Source organism: Pholcus phalangioides, unplaced genomic scaffold, assembly GCF_987345545.1.
Source record: "Pholcus phalangioides strain wild (caught in Gottingen) unplaced genomic scaffold, Ppha-v1.0 ptg000015l_1, whole genome shotgun sequence".
Classification (NCBI taxonomy): Eukaryota; Metazoa; Arthropoda; class Arachnida; order Araneae; family Pholcidae; genus Pholcus; species Pholcus phalangioides.
In genome coordinates this window covers 11096759-11121974 of record NW_028301608.1, presented here as the reverse complement: position 1 = coordinate 11121974, position 25216 = coordinate 11096759, and the positions used below count along the sequence as shown (strand labels likewise).

The window sequence follows — 25216 nt, the reverse complement described above, 5'->3', positions numbered from 1 at the left end:
CCAGCACTACTTCACACATTAGTCGAGTCCATGCCACGTCGTGTTGCGGCACTTCTGCGTGCTCGCGGGGACCCTACACGATATTAGGCAGTTATTTGGCTCTTCAGTGTATGTACACATGCAAAAAGATTCTGAGGAGAACAAGAAATAATCGGGCTCGAGTGACAGTAATTTTGATATAATAGCTGCTGTGGGGGTCGGCTGAAGTTGGTTTTCTGTGGTTTCAAACTTCAAGGCGTGAATGTGAATCGATCTTCTTGTTAAAAAGTCTCATCACAGAGAGCAACAGGCCTACAAATGGTACAATATTCAATCATTACACTTCAGTCCTTTCACTACTGAAATACAGATGGCAGCACTGAAAAATCAGACAACACTAGATACACACTCAGACTGTTAGGTATACACACTTACACTTCTGGCACAACTCACTAGGTCAGGGGTTCTCAAACTGTATGCCTCCAACCTTTGCCAGGGGCAGAGTGGAGCAGTGACCCCGACAAAGGGTTTTCAAAATATTCTTCGTTAAACAGCTTTAGGGAGCCAGCATATGAATAGGGGAATGGATGCACACTGAATAGGGGAAAAAGAGATCCTTGGGTGGAAAAGGTTTGAGAACTCCTGTACTAGGTAGTAAATTACCTGTGGTAATAGACCTGAGTTGCGCTCCGTTTGAAAGAAAATAAGTAATTCCGATAACAATTGGCACTAAAATTCAGCTCGTGACATGACTGTTTTATATTAGTGTGTCCATATGTTTTAACGAAAATGCCCATTAGCCAAATCAGTTGTAAATCAGTCAGGATTTACTGTATTTAAAAATTGGAAAAAAGTATGAAAAATATTTTATTTGAAAAATATTACACAAATCATAAAACAATGTTTACAGTAGAAAAAAATTTAGTGGTATTTTTCACACAAATGGAAGTCAGAATTTCCATATCATCATAGTGTAAATAATACCAAGTTGAACGAGCAAATAACTTACCCGGGTATGCTCGATACGCTCCTGGAGAGTTGTCTAAAATGAATATACTGGATAGATCTTGCGTGATGGCAGAAAGGTCTTTGTTGAAGCTTCCATAACGCAAACAACAATGCTACATAAAAAGCAGAAGCAAATGATTAAAAATAAATAACTTTAATAATATTATCATAATAATATAATAAATAATATTATCAGCACTTACTATTATTAATAAGTTTTTTAGCAGAGTTCAAAATTGGAATAAATTATTCGTATTGACAACATTTATAAGAACATGATAACATGTTATTTTTATCAATATTTCATGAACCATCATTCTACACTATGGAAGTAATGAAATAGGATTACTCACACACACACACACAGAGACATGTTTAGAAGAAGCATTTGGGGGGGGGGGGGTATAATATTGGCGGTAGCTCGTTTGAATATCAATATTTCAATTATAGCTACCTATTTACGTTATTACTGTAATGATTTTGTAACTGACCCTAGCAAATGAAGGGTACAGACATGTTCATGTTAAAATTAACTTTAATAGAATAACATTGTTTGTGCTCAAGACTTTCCAAAAATTAACCAAATAAAGTTACATATATAGTCAGACCTGTTTATACTGAGTCTGGACTTACAAGCAAATTATTGCATTTTGTTTGGTACAATATTAATTATATAATTCTGTCTGTTTTTTTTGGTAGCTCAGATTTAACAAGATTTCAAAAGGGGTAATCTTGAAAAAATGGAACAAAAACAAAAATGAGAGAAAATGAAAGTAAATGCAAAAAGAACCACAAAAATGTTTTAGTTTATTTAACCGCTCTGAAAATAAGGAGATAATAGAGATGTATTTTTAGGAGAAGTGATTGTCAATCAAATGGTTTAACAAAATGCTTATCACTCCTTTAGGTTAATTTTCAATGGCACGGAACTAACTGCACTTTTGTTTGGACGTATAATCTATGCTATGAAATGGAAATACATTCCATTAAGTATTCGCTTTATAGAGGAGTGCAAAATCCAACAGAGTTTTTGTATGATTAATTATCATCATTTCTAATCATTAATTATAATGTAATAAAACCTTCATTTATGAATTATAAAATAATAGAAACCTATTAATGAATTATGATTATTAATTAACAAGTATCAGGTTCATGTTGGCTACTCCATTAATTAAACAAACAATATTTTACTGTTTGGAGCAAATCAATTTATTTGTTTGTGGTTAATCACACACACACAATTCATTGGTTAATTATCAAATTATAGTAATCAAGTAATTATAACTAGCAGGAAACTAGAGGGATGGAATTAACTGCACTTTAGTATTGATGCTATCCACTATAAAACAGATATTTTAACTTTAAATATAAGTGCAAAGTATTTAAATTAGTGTTCACTTGGTACATAAAACACAATCTGAATTCAAGAGCACTAAATATTAACACGTTTTCAATATGCAAGAACAGCAACACTTCCTCTAGAAGAGGAACGAGCATAGAAAATGAAGATAAAAAACTGACCAATCAGAGTTTTTAAGAAAATGTCTGAACCAGCCTTTGCTCAACTTCCAATACCTACCCCATGTGTTTGAGTGTTTTTTTTTTTTACTTGAAAGATTTAGCAACTGATCAGATTTAACTAGCATTTCTGTGGAAAACTAGATCCTTGCTGAGCAGGTCTGACAGTATATTATTCTATCAACCCTAATGGTGGTAATATAGAATGCAGACGTGCCAACTTTTTAAATCCAGAAATTCTCCTGAGGGGGGACACCCCCCCCCCCCCGACACTCATAGACTCGATCAAAAAAAAAGTTCATAAAAAAAAATTGAATTTTTTTTTTCTAGTAAATTAAGAAAAAGTTAAATTCTCTCCCCCCCCCCCCAAGGCAGGTTCTGCATTGCCACTGAAAAGAATTTAATTGCAAGTCAGTCTTTCCATGCAGAATAGAGAAATCACATCTACTTAATGTTCATAAAGTATAAGTGTTTCCTTTCGTGGATGCTATCAGTGATTGATAATCTTGGGTATATGAATTCTTAAAAGCTTTATATATTTAGCTGTATATAGCTTTTATTTTTTCTTCCCGAAGATGTTTAATCAGAAGAAACGATTAAAAAAAAATTCAAATTACACAGCTGCGGACGAAAAAACGTGTTTACCGCACGGCTGTTAATGGAATAGAATAACGATTATACAGGAATTTTCTCAACCAAGGTCATGCCCCTGATAAATGATTGCCGATAAACGCTACGAAAACGAAGTCACGTCTTTGCCAGTTGCCTAAATGCGGTCACAAAGACTTTTTTACGGCTGATCGATGGAAATGACTACGGCTGTCCTCTATGGATGTATTCCCTAACGACGACGGTAATCATTGACACCACGACAACGTGAAAGCTAGCGTAAAATCTAATTTTCTGTCAAAATCCGGAGAAATTTTAACAAATCCGGAGAGTGGGAGGAAGGATGAAAAATCCGAGTCTCTCGCCTAAATCGGGAGAGTTGGCAGGTCTGAGAATGGGAATAAATGTTGATAATACTGTGTTTTCTTCAGACTACAATCCAACAGTTACAAAAGAATTTTCAGTGCTTATTATATTTCTTCACACAGGGACCAAAAACCTGGAAATTTCTTAGTCTCATTCCAAGTTGTTTTTGCTAAAAAATTTAAATATTTTCTGCAATCAGTAATTGAGTTTCCTGAATCAGATCGGAGTTCTTTAATATCATTAAAACTGAAAGATGCTCATAATTTACATTACCTGTCGAAAATACCTCTTCCTCAGGATTCCTCTGTTGTTATCCAGCTTATCAGCAACAGCAGCACCATATATTTCCATGCTTGCAGTAAATATAACCAACTCATACCATTGGCTGACCTGCATAAATTGTATGATTAGTATGACATTTTAGTTGAGTACCAAATAGAAATATCAGGCTACATATCATAAGAAAAATCATTTCTGAACAAACATTTTAATAAACTTTAACAATAACAGGAAGATTATTTTTATTTTTTTATTAATTTAACAATACACAAATATACATATGAAATTGAGCACTGAGGGCGCGCACACACAAACAATAAAGACATCTGTGTCGCCCCAAGGGACAATTGTCCTTCCAGGAAGCCTATAAGAATAATGTCTTATCCGTTTACACAAGCAAAATAAGAGATGAAAAAAAAATTAAATTAAATAAGAAATAAAAAGACAAAATAATTATAAAAGTAATACAATGAGTAATACATTATATATATATATATATATATATATATATATATATTTTTTTTTTTTTTCTCTCTCTTCCTTTGAATATTTCTATTTGTTTAGCTGCCAATTTGAACCAAAGTACATTACAATGCAATTAGGTTTTCTATTTGCATGAAGACATAAAGCAATGGGATAAAATTTATCAGAGAAAAAAATGTAAAATAGACGATTGCAACTTCACAATTGTGAAGGTTTTGCAAAAAATTCGAGAATTATATATATTGTAGGTGATTCAGTGTACATAATTTATGTAATAGTGTCTAGATATGCTATTGGCAGGACATGTGAAAATGAAATAGAGCAATCAAAACATTTCATAATGCTAGGAAAATATCATTTTCATTATTTCAGACGTTTTTACATATTGATATATTTCATACTTTTTGTTAGTGTTGTTAGTTGTTTGGTGCTCCGATTGGAAAAAATTCATTATTTCAGGTGCATTGAAAGAGAAACTTTTCTAGAAGAGATGTTTTTTAGTTTATTATTGTTTCCACGATATGTGTCCATTATCATACTTCTTATTTTATTATACATATTGCTTAGTTTTTCAATGTTGGTTTGGTATGCACCTCCCCAAGCACATAAGCCATAAGTTATTATCGAGAAAACCCAAGCATGGAAAATATCTTTTAGAAAGTCTGCATCTATTAGGTACTTCAATCTATATATCAGGACTGTGTGTAATCTAAGTTTTTTGACAAGTTTGTTGCAATGAGCACTCCATTTTAGGTCATCTTGAATGATTATTCCTAGATATTCATACTCGTAAACTCTTTCTATGAGTTCACAATTACAGTTATGTTGTTCCTGTGGGTGACAGCTATGGATTTTAACGTGAATTTCAGTGTCATGATGAATACTTCGTGGTTTTATGCATTGATATTTTATACAAATACAAATACAAATACAACGCCACAACAGGCAAAATGCCCAACGAGGTGGCTGATAAAAAGATGCCCATAAAAATATGGATGTCATATGTTTCAAAAATACAGCAACCCCATTAAAAATGCAATTAACACAAATTATAAACAATATATACACATGATAAAATATTATACAATGCCCATAAAGAATACTTATGGTTGTCTTATTCTAAGAATGGATAGCTTCTCGATTTACCCCAACATGTTTATCGTATTTCTTTTTAAACGTGTCAATTGTGTTACAATTTACTACCTCCGAGGGTAAGCTATTCCATTTATTAACAACCCTATTAGAGAAAAATTCCCTGCGACACCATAACCTTGCATTGTCCCTCACCAATCGATACTGGTGTCCCCTTGTAAAAGCAGTTGATTGGCGGTGTACTAAAAGTTCATGGTCCATCCTATCCATCCCATTGAAAATTTTGAACACTTCGATCATATCTCCTCGACACCTGCGTTCATCCAATGTAAACATATTCAAAAAATGAAGTCTCTCTTCATAACTCAAGCCCTGTGTGCCAATAAGGACACGCGTAGCTCTTCTCTGCACCCCCTCAATCAAGTCTATGTCCCTCTGTAGGTATGGTCTCCAAAACCTTACAGCATACTCCAGTCCAGGACGAACTAAGCCTCGAAAAAGCGGAAGAATGACTTTAGGAGAACGCGAAGAGACTTTTTTGAAAATGAGACCAAGCATTCTATTCGCTTTTTTGACAACCGCTGAACAATGTTCAGAAAACTTAAGTCGCTCGTCAATGAGAATTCCCAAATCGGTGACTCTAGTTGCATCCGGGATAGTGACACCATTCAACTCGTAAGATAACCATGGGTTGTTCGAACCAAAATGAGCGACCATGCACTTATCTACGCTAAACGTCATGCCCCATTCATTTGCCCATGCTGCAATCTTGTTTAAGTTGGTCTGGAGCAACTCCCTATCGCTTTCATTCCCGATTACCCCCATTAGCTTCACATCATCTGCGAATTTGCTAGTAATTCCATCGATACCCTGATCGAGTTTGTCGATAAAAAGTGAAAACAGTATGGGGCCAAGGACACTTCCCTGAGGAACTCCACTTGTGACGTCTGTCCAACCAGAGAATTCCCCGTTCACCATAACTCGTTGCGACCTATCTCTTAACCACGATTCTATCCAATTCAGCAAGTTGCCCCCTATTCCAATCTCGTGTAAACGCTTCAAGAGTTTGCCATGTTGGACCCGATCGAATGCCTTCTTGAAATCAAGGTAAACAACGTCGACATTTTTGCTCTTACCCAAAGCCTTAGTCACGTAATCATAGAAGCAAAGGAGGTTAGTTACACATGACTTCCCCTTCCTGAACCCATGCTGATTATCCGACAATACATTATTCTCGTCTATCCACTTCACAAACTGCCTTTTGATGATAATTTCCAAAATTTTCGAGAGGGAGCTCGTCAAACTCACTGGACGATAATTAGACACCACTTCTCTACTACCCTTCTTAAATATCGGAACAACGTTAGCCAGTTTCCAATCTCTCGGGACGATACCCTCAGCAACACTACTCCTGAATATCTGTGCGACTGGCCCCAACAATTCATTAGCACCTTCCCTGAGAACCCTGGGATAGATATCATCTGGTCCAGGTGCTTTGCTTGCACATACATTTCTTAGAAGATTTAGGACCTCCACGTCTTCTACTTGAATATCGTTGAGGGTTTTATTACCCCATGCAACACCCGTACATCGAATATCATTATCTCCATTAAAAACAGACGCGAAAAAGTCATTGAAAGCACTACACATGCCTACATTGCTCTCTACCTTAGAGCCTCCTATCGAGAGGGGGCCAACTGTCCCCTTACATCCATTATTGACGTATCGAAAAAATGATTTTGGGTCAGAGCCAATGTTATCTGCCAACCTAGATTCAACTTCCTTTTTACTATCCCTTATCGCTTTCTTCAACAGTCTTCTTTTATCAGTAAACAATGATAGGTCACCACGTCCACTTTTATACTCTCTGAATGCTCTTTTCTTTTCAAGATAAAGGTTCCGCACGCTATCCGTGAACCATAGAGGGTGTGATGTACAAACACGCTTTTTTCGAACAAAGGGTATGACGTCGTGCAAAACAGAGGACAGCTTCGTACTAAATTCTTCCCATTGACTTACCACCCCTACTGATTCCAACCAGTCTTTGAAAACTTCCGCTAACCTTCTTCTCAAAACATCAAAGTTAGTTCTCCGAAAACAAGGAACCAGTCTTTTGTTATCAACCTTACCCGAGGAAAAGTTACAGTGAAATCTGACGATACGATGATCACTGGAAGAAAACTCTTCCCCCACCGAAACATGTTCAACTAGATCCTCAGAACTAGTAAGAACTAAATCCAAAATAGCAGTACCCCTAGTGGCTTCTGATACATGCTGATACAAAAAATTTTCGAGCACCAACTTAAGAAAGTCTCTTTCATACTGATTTCCAGATGAAAGGTTCTCCCAATCAATACCCGGGTAATTGAAATCCCCTAGTATGAGAACCCTCTTTCGCTTACACATGTAGGAAATTTCATCATGCATTTTGGCAATGTAGTTTTGATCCCTATTCGGTGGAATGTAACAAACCCCAACAATAAGCTTATGACGTCTTTTGCTCTCAAGTTCAACCCATATGGTTTCAATATCACTTCTCTGCACGTTACACTCTCTAGCCTTCAAACAGGATTTCACGTATATCAACACTCCACCCCCTTTCCTATCAGATCTATTTCTCAAAAAAGTATCGTATCCTGAGATGTGTAAGAAAGATTCATCCCCATCCTTTGCCCAAGATTCTGTAATGGCTATAAGATCCAAGCCCTCCACAACTATCATAGTTTCTAAAAAATCTTTCTTATTACCCAAGCTCCTGGCATTTATTAACACACATTTTAATTTGCCGGGTGGTTTGTTGTCAATCGAGAAGCCATCCAAGTCAGAGGTGGGTAATTTCAAGTCAGTACTGTTGTGATTATCATTAACTAACCCGCATTCCCGACTACGTGGTCTGGGAGTAAAAAACCTGACCTAAGACTATCGTAAACCTCCCAGACCCCTCTCTTATTTAGATGGATCCCATCCGAACGAAGCCACCTATCGGTAAATGCGGGAAGCTCCAAGAACGTGACCCCAAGTGAGGAGCAAATGTCCTTCAGGCCTATATTGAATTGGTGGATCCTACTCCTATATCCCCTACTACCCCTTGGCAGCACTGGAATCACTGCCACATCTGAACCCCCCTCCCTAGCGGATAATAGTAAATCCCGGTATTCTGACAGAGACTCACTAATATTCGCTCCTACCTGATTTGTTCCCACCCACAGAATCACCCGCAAGGGCAACTTTCGGCGATGAAAAACGTTTCGAATGTTGTCAATCTTCCCCCCAGGAAGACAACAGCGCTCGAAACCCCGAAAATCCCTACACACTCGGTTCCCAAGTTCCCTAACCATAGAATCGCCGATGATTAAACCCCTATCACTATCCCCCCCTACCTCATCCACGACCACCCATTCGCCCTCTAAAATGTCGTTGTTCGTGGAGATTGCTTCTTCATCAACAGGTGGCTCGACGACCAGAGGCTCCGTTATAACCGGGCCCTCTAGCACCCTAACTTTTTCCCGTAAAGCTTCGACCTCGAGTTCCAGCCTTTTCCTAACCAAGCACCCTTTACAATTGAAACTATCAGCTACTATACCCCTAGACCAGGGAAACCTCCCGTCGCAAGCTCTACACAACACTAGTCGAGGTCGAGGCATACTAACACTATTGCTAAAGCTAGATAATAATAATAATACTTAAAAATAGGAAAATGAGAAACGTTAACTGGAATTTAAAATAATGTAAAATACATTACTATGCAAAATATACGCAAGAGATTATACGAAAAAATTACGTAAAGTAGAATGCTCAGCACTAAATCAAGAAGAATAAAATAAATATGTATATAAAGAATACAACACCCTCTAAAAAAAGTATTAAGCTACGAAGTACAATTTATACTTATTAGAATTAGCTAACTATCTCATCACACTTACACTACAACAATACGCCCAAAAAAAAGGAAAACAAAGTTATTGAGAGTACCCGGGAAAAAGTATACACTGTTTGCTAACACTAACGTCCAAAAACCTACGAACTTATATCAAAGAAGCGAGCGAACCTGGCGAAAAAACAACGAAAATGAAATGCGAACGAGAAAAATAAATTAAAGTCGATCGAAAATACACAACGAAAATTTAAAAAAAATGAGAGCAATATAATAAAAAAAAAACACTTATCTCACAATCCAACGTGCGCTGAAAAAAAGAAAATCACCGCAGAATATGACCCAAAAATAAACAACACGCTAAGTAAAACTCACGAGAACGAAGAAAAACACAAAGAAAGACACAAAATGGCGCACTGGCGTGACGGTAATCCTTCGATAATCCCCCGGCAACGGTTTCGGATAAAACTTCTTCTATTGATCGATGAGCGGAGCGCGATAATAGCACGTCCGTTCCCAACGACGGCGAAGACGAGAAAAAAAAAAAAAATTGTTTTACTAATGTTTAGTTTAAGTTTATTTTTTGTCATCCACTGATTGATATTTCTAAGGTCATTTTCAGTTTTTATTAAAAGATTTGTTATATCGTCATCTTCCATATATAATGCTGTATCGTCTGAAAATGAGATTAGCTGTCTGTTCAGGTGCATTTTGCAAAAGTCATTTATATAAATTAAGAATAATGTGGGACCCAACACTGATCCCTGGGGAAAACCTTTTTTGGTTTTGTGGTAATCACTAATTTCCTTATTCATAGTAACAGCTTGGTGTCTATGTAAATAATAAGTTTTGAACCATTCAAGTACATGTCCCCTGACTCCAGCCTTATGTAATTTTATTGTTAATATATTTAAGTCTACATTATCAAATGCTTGCTTTAAATCCAGATAGACTATTATGCAATATTTGTTATTATTGTAACCATTATTCAGATAATTACAGACTTTTAGTATAGCCATTTCAGTATTTTTGTTTTGCTGGAATCCATACGGATTACATGCAATAAAGTTGTTATGGTTTAAGAAGCTAATTAGTTGTCCATTCATATGTTTTTCAATAACTTTTGAAAATATTGGAAGAACTGAGATTGGTCTGTAGTTAGCCATATTGTTAGGATCTCCTTTTTTGTAGATTGGATGTACAAGGGAGAACTTAAGTTCATCGTAAAAATTACTTTTACTTACTGAAAAATCAATTAGGTGTTTTAAGATATCAATGTGGTATAGTGCAATAATTTTCAACATTTTTGGTGTTAGCCCATCATACCCATTTGATTTATGTTCATTTAAATCATTAATTAATTTTTTTAAAGTGGGTATTTCTATTTCCATGCTGACCATTGAATTTGAAACACAGTCATTGCCATCTTCATACATGTGTTCATTATCTTCTCTATCCAGGTTTCTTGTAATAAAGTCTATGTTAAGTTGATTTGCCAATGTTATTGAGTCTTGGTGATTTGGAAGAATTTTATTTGAATTATTTTTGTTGAGTACAAAGTTGTTTATATATTTCCATTGTTTTCTTTTGTCTTTATGACATTCAAAAAATTTGTTTTTTTGATATTCACATTTGGCTTGCTAAATTTGGTTTTTCAGTGTCTTATCATAGTTTTTGTATTCCATTTCACATGTAATTATACCTGGACACTTTTTGTATTTTTTATATAATTTTTCTTTGATGTTTATTTTTTTTATGAGCTCTTTTGTAATCCATTTATTTTTACCTGTTGATCTTTTTGCCTTTTTTTTTAGTCCACAGGTTTGAGTTAAGTGTTATAATATCTAGGAAGCGTTTATATTTTTGATGAACCAACTTCTCATCACAGACGTTTTTAAAAGAGATATTTGATATAAAGTTTTCAAATTTACTATAATCAATTATGGTTTTGGTACATTCAATATTATTTGTTACTTTTCCTATATCTTGAAAATCAATGTATCCTAATGTTGGATAATGGTCTGTTAGTTGAGTTTTGAACACATTAAATTTTTGTGTAGTATTTTTCTTCATTCTATAAAAAACATGATCAATACATGTGCCTCCTACTTAAGTTTCTCTAGTAATAGATTCCTGTAAGGACACAAAGCCGCCAACAGCCATTATATCTAAGTAATTAGAGATTTCGTTATTGTTATCAAGTATATTTATATCACCAACAATTAGCATATTTTGTCTTGTGCTTTGAATAAGTATCTTAAGCTCATCATTAAATTGGGATATGGTGAAAGAATGTGATCTATAGAGTAATAACACTTCAACATCATGATCTGGGAAGTTTATCCATACGCTTTCTGCAGTTTTGAATTTGCTAGATTTTTTAGTACTTCTAAGGGCTTTATTTACATACATAATGACTCCGCCTGATTTGTTGTATGTTCTACAGTCAGAATATGAATAGTAGTCAGTAATGCATTCATAATTAATAATGTTATAGTTGAACAGTTCATCCTCCTTCACCCATATTTCTGAAAGACATATTATATCTATTTGAACTTGTAGAGATCTCAAGAATACAAGGAAAGTATCAAAGTTAGATTTTAAACTTTGTATATTTACAATTAGGAAATTTATATGCTGGTTAGAATTTTGAGAGTAATTAAAAAACTTATCTACATCAGTGAATTCCTCCAGAAAACCTTCGTTCTGCTCCAGTTCAATATAATTTATATATTCATTGTTCGTCATTTCTGTTCAACTTCCTGAGGTCTTCCTCATCTCTAATTCTCCATACATGGCTGTTTTCAGTTTTCCCCTCTTTTGTCCAAGCATAATTATAATCATAGGTCTTTTTAAACTCTAAAGGTAAATAGATGCTTGCTCTCTTGGGAAAGATGCTCATTTACATATACCCTGTGAGGTTTGAAGTTGGGATCAATTTTGTCAGCTTTAACTTAATTCTATTTTGCCTTCTGTATCCACAGTCTTTTGGAATCTCACAAATATGGGCTTGCTTTTGGCTGAATTTCTGGTAGGCACTCTGTGTAAGTTTTTTATTGGCGTGTCTTCCTGTATGCCAATCTCCTGTTTTAGAGCATTGACAATTTCTATAACACTTTCTTGGGCTGTTTCAGGAACACTGTTGATCTCAATATTATTTTTCCTGCTCCTATTTTCCAAGTCGTTTACTCTTACTTCCAGCTCCTTCATTTCATCCTTCAAGTTTTTATTTTCTAGTTTTATCTCCTTATTTTCTTTGTCAATTCGCTCTATATATATTTTCATGTCATTAATTTTTTTTCCAAGTTCTTCCTTGCATTCTGAGTTGTAGGTTATGGCTTTTACTAGTCCACTGGTTTCTTTGCTTGTCTCATATTTTCCCTTTAGATCTTTGATGGATTTATTAAATGAAGCTTTCATTTCTTGTCGAAGATCTTGAATAATTTTTTGTATTTTATCCAAAGAGGGGCTGGAATCAGCACTATCCGGGTTGGTCTCCTTCACACACTCAAAACACAGAAACGCCTCCTTTTTTGTCCTCGATATTTTTCTAAAGGCTCCCCCTCAGTTGTTCCCACACAGACAGCATGTATATATCGCGAACATTTTTTACGTTTGAAAAATTCTGATTCATCCACAATGAAATCCCTGCATTTCATACACTCCATGTTTACTATGGTTTTCACTTTCAGATTTCTGCACTAGATGTCGACACTATCGTTCTTTGTTATTATCGCATGTGATTATACTTTATGTCACATATATTAATTGTAACACATGTTTTTCTAATAATTAACGCTTATTTAGGTACTTGTTTGGTTCATTCGTCCAAAAATTCTCACCTTTCATACATTTTCTGGTAAATATAAATCCAAAATAAAATTAATTACAGAGAACACTTTTTAGCGTGTTTGTTTACATTGGCGGCGTTGCCAACTTTTCTAATTTAATATATTTCTTATATTCATTTGCATGAACATGTATATTTTTGTAAAAAAAAATAATGGTCTCTTATGTTGAACATTGCTGAACATTGTTCAGCGGTTGTCAAAAAATCGAATAGAATGCTTGGTCTCATTTTCAAAAAGGTCTCTTCGCGTTCTCCTAAAGTCATTCTTCCGCTTTTTCGAGGCTTAGTTCGTCCTGGACTGGAGTATGCTGTAAGGTTTTGGAGACCATACCTACAGAGGGACATAGACTTGGTTGAAGGGGTGCAGAGAAGAGCTACGCGTGTCCTTATTGGCACACGGGGCTTGAGGTATGAAGAGAGACTTCATTTTTTGAATATGTTTACATTGGATGAACGCAGGTGTCGAGGAGATATGATCGAAGTGTTCAAAATTTTCAATGGGATGGATAGGATGGACCATGAACTTTTAGTACACCGCCAATCAACTGCTTTTACAAGGGGACACCAGTATCGATTGGTGAGGGACAATGCAAGGTTATGGTGTCGCAGGGAATTTTTCTCCAATAGGGTTGTTAATAAATGGAATAGCTTACCCCCGGAGGTAGTAAATTGTAACACAATTGACACGTTTAAAAAGAAATACGATAAACATGTTGGGGTAAATCGAGAAGCTATCCATTCTTAGAATAAGACAACCATAAGTATTCTTTATGGGCATTGTATAATATTTTATCATGTGTATATATTGTTTGTAATTTGTGTTAATTGCATTTTTAATTGGGTTGCTGTATTTTTGAAACACATGACAACCATATTTTTATGGGCATCTTTTTATCAGCCACCTCGTTGGGCATTTTGCCTGTTGTGGCGTTGTATTTGTATTTGTATTTATTTATGCTACTGCAAAACCCCCTAAGAATGTTTTTTCATTAATGTGGTGTAAATAATAAGATTTATGCAAAACAAATTTCCTGCATTGGCAAGAATATGTTACATTATAAATGCAATAGCATGGTACAAATAAAAGTACAATTATCATACTTACAACATCTAAAAAGAAATCCACATGTGGCCGTTTATGAACAAAGAAGCGAACAGGATGTCGATCAATAGTAACCTAATGGAAGAAATCAGATCAACAGACACATGAATAACCAGAACTACAATGACATGTGAAATTGCAGCATTTATTGAACCCGACATATATTATATCTCATCGAGAAAATATTTTCTCACAGACAGCAATGCCAAACACACTAAGATAATAAATACCAAGTTATTTCAACACTTAATAAGCTATAAAAATACTTGTGTTTTTCACGCAAACCTCTTCCATGAACACCCAAAAATATTTAAACACTTGATGCATTAAAATAATCAGATCAATAAGAATCACTCACTTTAAGGACAAAATCGGGAGGAGTACCTGGCTTCACCATTTGTCGTATCACCCCATCATGATGGGAGTGTATAAGGGTTTCATCCAAATCCAAGACTAGGATTTTTCTCTTCACTATACCTAAAATAAAATTTCCAAGTTCAAAATGGTGAGAAATTCTATTTATAGTTTAACAATTCATAAAACAGTGACAGGAAAACTTGAAAGAACTATCAAGCATCAACTGGTAGGGCAAACTCCAGGTTGTGGTGCTGCAGGGAATTTTTTTTCCTAATATGGTTGCGAATATATGTAATAATTATATCAGTAATGAATTCTAACACAATTGACAAATTTAAAAAGAAACACGATAAACATATTGGAATAAATCAAGAAGCTATCCATACTTGATAAGGCAACCATAAATATTTTTATGGGCAGTGTCATGTTTTATCATGTATATACAGTTTTTATAATTGCACTTTCAATTGGATTGCTGTATTTTAGAAATACATGACATTTATTATGGCCATCTTTTTTTTTCCACCCACCTCATTGGGCATTTTGTCTGTTGTGGCCTTGTATTTGTTAGTTATACCTAACTACATGCCTCACATTTGGTCTTGAAATGCCAATCTTTTTCTTGCGCCAATCATAATCATGGTGGAGCCCAGATACCCACGATTGTAATTTTAGCCAGTAAAAAAAAAACAATTTTGTACAAACCACTGGTCAAAAATGGTTTTAACTGACCAAAAGTGGCAAAAACTGATGCAGTGGTAATTTCAACAGTTTTTTTTCGCATTAAATTTTAAATTAAAACCAGTCTTTACTATTAAAACCAGTCTTTAACCTAAAACTGATATTTGAAAACTGAAACGAGTAGCCTGTTTTGACTGTCCTGATCGATACCAGTTGATCATTTCCAGTAGTTTACCATATATGTCTTCAAAATGGTCAAAACAAACAGCAACCAATTTTTCTATTATTTAACTTTTTTTAATCTCATCCCCAAAGCAGAATATGCCGAAATGTGCGACGTACGTCGAACCAGTGCTGTTGCAGAACAATCTAGAAGAATTTTAAGAAAAGTGTAGAAAAACGCTATTATGTATATGTGAATTTTTACTGCAGAACATCGCAAAACATTCTGCTTTGGGGAATCTCATAGTATTTCTCCCCAAAGCAGAATGTTTTGCATTGTTTTGCAATGAGCCCTCAACTGACTGGAAATGTTCTGCAGTTCCCATAATAGTGTTTTCTACATTTTTCTTAAAATTCTTCCGATTGTTCTGCGACGTACGTTGCAAACTTCGGCATATTCTGATTTGGGGGAATTTTTTTATCTGTTTATATTCTAATTTCATGCCACATTTTCAGGTATGGTTACGAGATGGAAGTTTTGGACAAGAGGGCTTGACAAATCGAAAAATATCTGCATACTAAATTACTTGAATTCAAGTTTATCTTCAGTTTTTGCTCAAGAAAAACAGGCCTAGATAATGTTTTTCAACTCTTCCAGGATTTGATTACACCTTTCAACATGAAAAGGAGTTACACAATGAATTCAGCAAATTTTGTGTCATCTTTAGACTCAAATCTAGCAATCGCATATAGAACATTTTAGGCACCACAGGGCCGTCATTTCAACTTTTTCCGGGGGGGGGGGGAAGCACATGTACTCAATGTATGCATATATATATTTATATATATGTATATACCTATATGTTATATAAATATATATATGTATATGCCTATATACCCATGTATATTATTATTATATATATATATACCTCTAAATGATGGGCCTGAGGCAACAACAAAAATTTTCTAGTCACCATGGCGAGCTGGCACCTAGGATTTATCAAGCCCTATTGTACAGCATGGTTAAAAACATAGTAAATATATATACTCTGGATTTTACTGTTATGTCTAAAACCTTGCCAACCCTGATTTGTATTGATTACTGTTTGATGTTTTGTTTTGTGGTTTGATTTGCCGCTGTGGTGGTAGAGTGGTTATAGTGATGGACTCGCGATGTGAGGATCCGGTGCGAGGATTCGAACCCCACAGTGGTGGTCGGCTGAAGTTGGTTTTCTGTGGTTCCCAACTTCAAGGCGTAAATGCGAGCCAATCTCCCTGTTAAAAAGTCTCGCCACAGAGAGCAACAGTCCTACAGCGATGAATCATTCAATCATAACACTTCACTCATAGTTAGAAAAAATGGTGGCAGATGGCAGCATTACACATAACAAGCATTACAGAGGGAAAAAAAAAAAACACAACTTCACGTGCCAGGTTTCACTACACGTACAATCCCGCATGTACCGATTCGTTGGGGGTTCCGCGTGGGTGGGTGGGGGGGGGGGGGGTGCATGTGTGGTATAGCAGTAGGAGGTAGGGCCTCCAAAAATAACTCGGGGATCCATGACGTTCTTAAGTCAGCCACATCGTTGGGCAATTTGCCTGTTGTGGCGTTGTATTTGTATTTTGATTTCAATTTTATACAGTACATATTCTCAATGGAAAAAATTGCAGGAAAAATATAGGGAGCTAAACTTAGATATAACTGCACTAAGTAGGTATTTGTAACACACTATTACTATGTAGTACTAGGCTTTCCCTAATAAAAAAACCGAAAAATTAGTTTTTGTATAAAGCCTTGAATTCCATGCCATAATTTGCTGATTTAAAATAATAAAAAATGATGTTGTACCAAGGTAAATACTGTGGGACTTGAAATTTTAATACAAAAAGTAAAAATGTCTCTCTCTCTCTCAGGAGTTATTTTTTTTTACAAAAACTCATGAAATTTGCAAAAGAATACAAATGCATAAATTATTGAGCAACATCATATGCAAGTCATCATAATGAATCCACCAACTGCACAAGAAACAATTTTGTCAATAGAATATGTTTGTCATTTAGTTGATGTTGAAAGACCCTTTGGCCATACATCAAGTGAATCGAGAAACCTGCACCATATGTGATACTGAGTCGCCACTAGGCATTTACTTTGAAGGGTAAGGGAGCTATCATAAATAAAAGCACTCTACAAGGAAAATGTTTATTCATGAAGTTAATCCAGACTTTTCATGTTGATTTTTTTTATACAATTTTTTTTTCATTCTATATCAACATCAAGTGATAGCACATGGAGATGTGCTTCAAACTATAAAAAGTTTTCATCAATCATTAAAATTTAAAATGAAAAAAAAATTAAGCTAATTTGTCCACTGTGTTATGTCTTCTAAAAACTCATGCAATGCTAACAGAATGGAAGCTATGATTTAAAGTAAATGTTTCTTAGTTAAAAGGTTTTGAAGGTTTAAATTGAATTTAATAAGTTCTCTATTCAATTTAAACCCTTTACTACGTTCTCTATCATGATATTTTTTCAGTAAAATACGAAAGTAATACAGATCGTTCAAATCACTGCCAGGCACAGATCCAGAGAGATGTGTCATAAGGGTCATTTTAGTGAGTGAAGGTCCTTATATGACAATACATTCTGTATTTTATGGGACAGAACCCTCCCTATATATTTGTTTCCAGGCCCAATTCGTCCCCCTCCCAAGTCCACTCTGGATCACTAATGTGAGAGGCATAAACATGAGATTTATACCAACATCAAATTACTATTCAATTTCAACAAAAGAACTTTGAAATAAAGGAAAAATCATTCTGATAATATAATATTTCGTTATTTTTCAGTAAAATACAAAAGTAATACAGATCGTTCAAATCACTGCCAGGCACAGATCCAGAGAGATGTGTCATAAGGGTAATTTTAGAGAGTGAAGGTCCTTATATACAATCTGATAATATGATATAAAGCTGAGTAGTCCAGTGTGACTAAATTCTAACAATTTTACCAGACCCAAATTCAAATTACGAGGGATGGGGGTGCATGTTTTTTAGAATTTGGTCATGGAGTAGACATTTTTCAAAGGCTATAAGAGGAGTTTCTGGGTCACCTATCACATTTCGTATGTAATTTTTGGAGAAAAAGTGTTTGTATAGCCTATTTAGAATATTTGAAATATCTTTCTCTCAGTTAAACATTTCTGTGCTTTCTGTTACAATGATGTCCACTCTGTTACAGGAAGCATTTTTGCAGTTTACAGGCAAAAAAATTTTAAGAACACTTCAAACTAAGATGTTAAATTATAAATTAACAACCAATTATCTGCCAAAAATAAAAAGTTTGGATTTTAAGTAGCCGAATATTTGTAAAACATTTAACTTTTCCATGTGCTAGCTTGAAAAATCACGAAAAACTCAAAACAGAAAAAAAAATTTAAAAATTTTAAACTGTCTTTTTTTAGTATATGCGTAAGAAATAAGATGATTTCATTATTTTAAGAGATAAAAACAGCAGAAATAATTCTTTCAGAGCATTATTTGTTTTTGTAACAGAGTGGACAAAATCCATGATTTTCAGTCATAAAACCCAAAAAATAAAATATTACGAAATAGAAGTGAAAAATATTTATGAAATATTAAACTTCAAGTCATTGGCTATAATTTGAGATTTTGAGATCAATAATGTGAAATGTACACTTTTTTGGGAATGATCCACACAATTACACACATTTCAATCATATGAAGATGGATCAGCATACCCAAATAACCATGGCAACAAAAGAAATTACAATTAGTGATAAAAATTTCCCTATGTACGGTAACTGAATTTGAGCCTGAACAAAATTGTGTGAATGGGAAATTTGAAAAGACATTGTTCATTATATATCTATACCTTCATTATCGCTGAGTTTGAAATGTTCACTATAGTGTGCCAACTGTATAATTAACCCTTAACTGGGGCATTATGAAAATTCTGTGCATAACTGGCGGCGTGGTGCCATTTTTGACTCCAGAAAATATTAATGCGATTACAAAATAAACAAAAGAAATTTTCATAAAAGCAATGAGTTTTTTACATGACTTCATCAACCAATTCATTAAATAATTTTTCAAATTTTTCAAATTATTTTTTCAAAAATGGTCAAAAATTTATCAAGACAAGCATTTGAAAAAAAATAGAGGGATGCACAACAATAATTAATATTACAAATTAAAATAATATTTACTATATTCTCACAAGCACCAAAATTAGTCTTATTCTAAATCGGTAACACAGCACTTGCAAACATCATCATGACATGTTGATCACACAGATCTTACGTAAAATCCACTAACACTATCCTCATGCTCAACCTCGGATAGCCAATATTTCATGATTAATCTGAAACCATTATCGAGAAAACTGTCGCTCTTTCAAGACTCCATTTCGATCAGAACACTGCAGCCATCAGACATAAAAGCCTTACGCAAGTGGTGTGATGGGGTCATTTTGGCCACACAGAACTATGATCAATGATATAGAGGGAGGAAAAAGTAGAAAAACGTCATAAATTTGTCAAACATGTGTAAACATCTAGCCTGAAAGGTACTGAAAATAAGATGGTCCACATGAATTTCTTTCTCAAGGGTTGGCAAGATTAACAATGCGTGGGGTCAAGATGACCCCACCATGCCAGTTAAGGGTTAGTTAAGCAGCTGGGTTTGAGAATTATTTTTAAATTTAGCACAATGCACATAATTTTAAACACATTAAACTAATACAATACCGAGAATAAACAAATTTTAAAATCACTCACTCAGACGATGTTTTGATAATGGCGATAGCGGGCAGATATCATATTTAATTGTCTGGTGCTGTACGACCTAGAAATGATGGAATAGTCAAAGTCAGCAGTAAACAAAATATTACATTAATTGTTATTGGAGCACAACAAATATGATCTAACATCACATAATTAAGGAATACAATATGTGGTTTTTTAGAATTCAGGTCATTCTGGTTGAAAGTCTTTTATTTTTGGCAATTTTGGCACTCTAGGTCAACGCATATACACTATATACAGTAAAACCGTAAAAATAATTATAAATTAAAAAATGAAATACACAATTTAATTAATTAATTTATTTATTAAATGTAAGCTCATTTACATTTTTTTTGCATGCAATAAATTTCTTTCCTTGAATAATATTCCGAACTTTCCGCATCAACCAGGGTTTAAGCTAGATAAAAATTCCTTTAGCAAAATGTAAATGGGGGGGGGGGGGGGAAGAAAGCTTTAGGAAAATGCTATAATACTAATGATTGATGGTTAGATGTCTACTTATTTCGTACCTCTGTACGCATTTTTGCAAAAGTGGCTACCATTATTTTTCGCAAAATTCGACCATAGCCTAAACCCTAGCATCAATGTTGTCATGAGCGCAATTCTTACCTTAAAATATTCAAATTAAAAGTTAAATACTTGAGAATAGTATAGTCATTTAAAATATATTAATCAGAGAAAAATTAGAATATTCCTAAATTCTTTCCCACAAATCTCAACTGCGAGGCAATCATTTTTGCTTGTAGATAATATAAATTGTCATGGCACAAGAACGGAATTAGCATTTGTATCCACAACATTTTCACATATTTTTTGCTTTTAATTTTGGGACCTATCACAGGACTGGACAAACTCAGGCGTCAGGTCACCATGGCAACTAAAAAACTGTTATTGGCCCCTACAATTTTCTGCTTGTGGTTACTAAATTGCAGGCTGAGAGTAGCACACAAAATGTTTGGAATTTGCAGCAGCATATCTGCGAGCATGAGTGGGGGGCACTGTCCCGAAAAAGTCAAAAGCGGAATTATTTTAAACCATTTTCTTCTGGTAAAAATTTTGTTGTCACTGAAAATGTTTTCCTGATTTGTCCAGCTCCGACCAATCATATTGGATTCTAGTCATGTGCCGCCATTACTCAGAATATATGTGGGGGGGGGGGGGAAACAAAAAAACCTGAAGATGTGATAAACAGAGAGACCCCAAAGCAGAATGTTTAGCACTGTTCTGCGACTAGCCATCCTGACTGGAAATGTTCTGCGGTAAAAATTTCCATACATGTAATAGTGTTTTATTGCACTTTTTCTTAAATTCTTCCAAATTGTTCTGCGACGTACGTCACAGATTTTGGCACATTCTGCTTTGGGGCAGAGAGATTCACATACACCTTTTCAGGGTTTCAAGAAAGAATGTAGTTTTTTGTGAGCAGAAAGGCGCTAAAGTGAAGTTAGCCCTTTCGGATAACAGATGTAGAAATGGCAATAGTGGGAAGTCCAAGTCCTGTTTAATTGCTTTTATGCTTTATTATTCAATTCATTCAATGGGGGTGAGCGAGTTTTGCTTTATTATGTGATGAATATTTGCTAAATTTTCTTTAAAAAATATGCTTTGACTTAATTATGATGAGAATATTGAATTTTAACATTTTTATTTCGATTTGATGTCTAATTGAGTTGAAAATGACTGGTAATATATTTTTTCGGCCACAATCTCTGAAATATGTTGTGACTCGATATTATTCTTTGGATTGACGCCAATATGCACAGATGTCACAAAATAGTTCATTGCAAACCAAGCAACGAGCACTAGTTGAATTTTTCACTTTGATGGATCAAATCGTAGTTGGCACAACAAACGAGACTTGTGCGTCTCTAGGAATTATTATTGTGAAAGGCTGATACGTATGGCGCTGCAGTCACAACTGGAACTTGGTGTCTGAGGAAAAAATAAAAGCAAAAGTTTGGTGCAGTTATTTATTCGCCGTGCATATGTATACAGAGCAGGACATTTATTTGGTGGGCAGAACAAAAAGTGACATTTCTGTGTGTCGATTATAAAAGCAAATGCACATTAGTGACAAGTAGATGTTCAAGAATTGATAAATAAGCCTTTAACATATTAATTGCTGGGGTTTTTGGCCCACCAGTCTTTCCATTTGGCTCACCAGCGAAGAAAAAAATTTTCATTCCAGGGCAACACCCTATTTTTTGTCAATAAATATGCTGCTCCAGCCACAATTTTGAATGCCCTTTCTTCAAAGTGGCTCATCAGTTTAAATTTCGGAACAGCTGTCGTATGGTCCGCCACTTGGTGATTATTTGGTGCCACACATGTCTGATGGCCCGACGAAGATTCGCCAAAGCCGTCAGACACTACGGACGTCGAAAAAAAACATCAGCGTGCGAAACACAATAGAAACCACCAAGCATAAAAATCGAAAAAAATATCAGTTAAAAAAAATTACACCTGGCCCATATTTTTAATAATAAAAAGATCGGGGCATAAGGAATTCCGGGCATAAATATTCTATGTATTAAAACTAAAACCCGGACCCTTTTTTTTAAATAAACGGATCCGGGCATGAAAAATTCTGTAGGTTCATTTTAAATAATAAACCGATAAAACGGAAGGCATGACAATGGATGAATAAAATCCTTTTTATTATTAAAAATATGAGCCAGGTGTAATTTTTTTTAATTGATATTTTTTTCGATTTTTATGCTTGGTGGTTTCTATTATGTTTTGCACGCTGATGTTTTTTTTCAGCGTCCGTAGTGTCTGACAGCTTTGGCGACTCTTCGTTGGGCCATCAGACATGTGTGGCACCAAATAATCGCCAAGTGGCGGACCATATGACAGCTGTTCCAAATAGGAACATCAACAATTTTAAAAATTGTATTGAATTCTAAATTTTTGAAATATTGAGTTCGATTCGAGATATATACGAAGCCCAGAAAATTAAATATGAAGTAATTAGCTGGACCTACTTTTGAGTTTGATATCCATACAATAACATTGATGTCAGACTTTTTATTTACATCTTCTCAAGTATGAAAATTAATGTCTTCGTATTGTCTTTTAATATCAACTGCATAAATTTATATAGTTTAGGATGTTTTAAAATTAATTACGGGCCCGTAAAAAGTACATCATATCGAAAAAATTCCACAGCTTTAATTAAGTTCAAAGGGGGGGGGGGGGAAATCGAAATACATAGCACCCCTTAAAAAAGGGAAAAAATATTCATTTCTACGTTTCTTTAAATCTAGATGTTTCTTTCACAAGTCGCGCTGGAAGTCCTCATATTGGTTACCTTCGACACGGTTTGTATGTCGCTCAAAGAAAGAGGGAGATATCACGTGATTGAAAAAGACTCATTGAAGAAAACCCGGACAGTGCTGGATATTTTAGCTACAGTCAAATCTCATTTTAACGAATACCGTTATAGCAAAAATCTCATTTTAACTAAAATTTTTTTTAATCCTCCAGATAAGTTTACATAGGAACAATGCAAAGACTTGGAATTATTTTATAACAGAATTTTTTTTGTTTTAACAAAGTGATTTCTCCGGTCTCTTGGAGTTTATTATAACTGGATTTGACTGGTTACTTATATTCAGAGGTGAAGGGTTATAATGTACTTGCTGCGTGGGGTGGTGATCAGTGAGTGAAGCATGCCCACTGGCCGACAAAACAAAAGCGAAATCGCAATCATGCTAATTGTAATAGATGTGATAATTATTTTTCTTTTATTATTTTCAAAAGATACGGGAAACTGGTGAGGTGACTCAATCAGATTTATTGTAAATCAATAAATAAATGTCTGGTATCATGTGTCTCTAAAAAATTTGGCAAGCAGCATGGCATCACTGGGGTGTACTGCTGTACACCACATAAATATCCAGTTCCGTATGTGTATCCTCCACTTTACTTATCTCAGTCAAAGTCAGCATGAGCAAGTAGATGCACTCTTATATAATGATGCTCAAGAGAACAGAATAAAGTGTATTTGTGGAATATATTGAACAGGTAAATTCTCCTAGTAGGCTATACAGTGTACCATTGTTTAGCTGTTAGTTTATTTCATCACCAGAAATGATTTAGTGCTATTTGCTGGGGTTACATGCGGGATGATAGAAACCACACAAAACAATGTTTTTGTGTCAGTGAGAAATATGGTGAAATATCAGTTTTGAAGCAATCAAATACTTGGGAATGTATACCTTATATAGGGAATTATTAAATGGGAATAATGCCAGGACCATCCAGTACTATCATGCAGGATTATCGCTGTATAATTTTGGTTATAGATATTTGTAATCGAAATTGTTACCAATAGTTCTCGATTGATTGCCCCAAAAATTCGTGCGCTCAAATGCCCCATCTCAAACAGAAAGAATGAGCTAATGACTAGAACATGATCCCCCACACATGTAATTATACGAATTCTCACTCTTATACAACGAAACTCAGACTTGTTAATTAACAGAAATTAAAATATCAGTGGAAGAAATCTCACCCTTGCAACTAGCACTAAAACCAATGTGTATTATTTTATATATTAGTGACTGCATATAAATAGGTACATATAATTAGCATTGCTCTTTAAGGGGGAGGGGACAATTAGTTTAATATTTAGGGGCTGATTGTTGTGTTTGTGTGTGTAAATGTAATAAGGCTTACCGTTCTAACCTGTTTACGAATAACGTAACATATAAAACTCCATATCTTTGATGCCACCAAAAGAAAAGCACGAATGCCCATTTGTAACTGTTTCCACATTTGTAACGAAGAACAAGGATGTGTGAATAAATTAAAAAATATATAATATATATAACAATGATAATTATGAAATGTGGAAACACCGTTCCCCGTTAAATATATATTTACAAACAAACTACAGCACTAGCTGACATGGAGAGAGAGAGAGCGCCGGAGAGTCGCCGCCATTGCTGAAGCCTCATCAAATGGTGCCACTCGTGCACTTTGCTATATTTATCTTCTCGGGATATTTTTAACTTTGACCAATC

General features: G+C 34.8%; 1 protein-coding gene across 4 annotated transcripts in view; it reads right to left on the bottom strand.

Moving 5' to 3' along the window:
• Dd (CTD nuclear envelope phosphatase 1-like protein dullard) overlaps nucleotides 1-25161 on the bottom strand; it is a 36369-nt gene extending 11208 nt beyond the window's left edge. Inside the window, exons 1-7 of one of the 4 annotated variants that reach the window (XM_089242790.1) lie at nucleotides 25077-25161; nucleotides 24870-24956; nucleotides 20163-20229; nucleotides 14522-14640; nucleotides 14167-14238; nucleotides 3757-3873; nucleotides 989-1100 (exon numbers count right to left, since the gene is read on the bottom strand). In XM_089242790.1, coding sequence (XP_089098916.1) covers nucleotides 989-1100; nucleotides 3757-3873; nucleotides 14167-14238; nucleotides 14522-14640; nucleotides 20163-20229; nucleotides 24870-24950 — 568 coding nt within the window. In that variant the 5' untranslated portion in view covers nucleotides 24951-24956; nucleotides 25077-25161. Of the gene's footprint in view, nucleotides 1-988; nucleotides 1101-3756; nucleotides 3874-14166; nucleotides 14239-14521; nucleotides 14641-20162; nucleotides 20230-24869 lie in introns of all 4 variants that reach the window. The other 3 variants (XM_089242792.1, XM_089242789.1, XM_089242791.1) reach the window with 3 other exon arrangements.
• Between the last annotated feature and the right edge of the window lie 55 nt (nucleotides 25162-25216).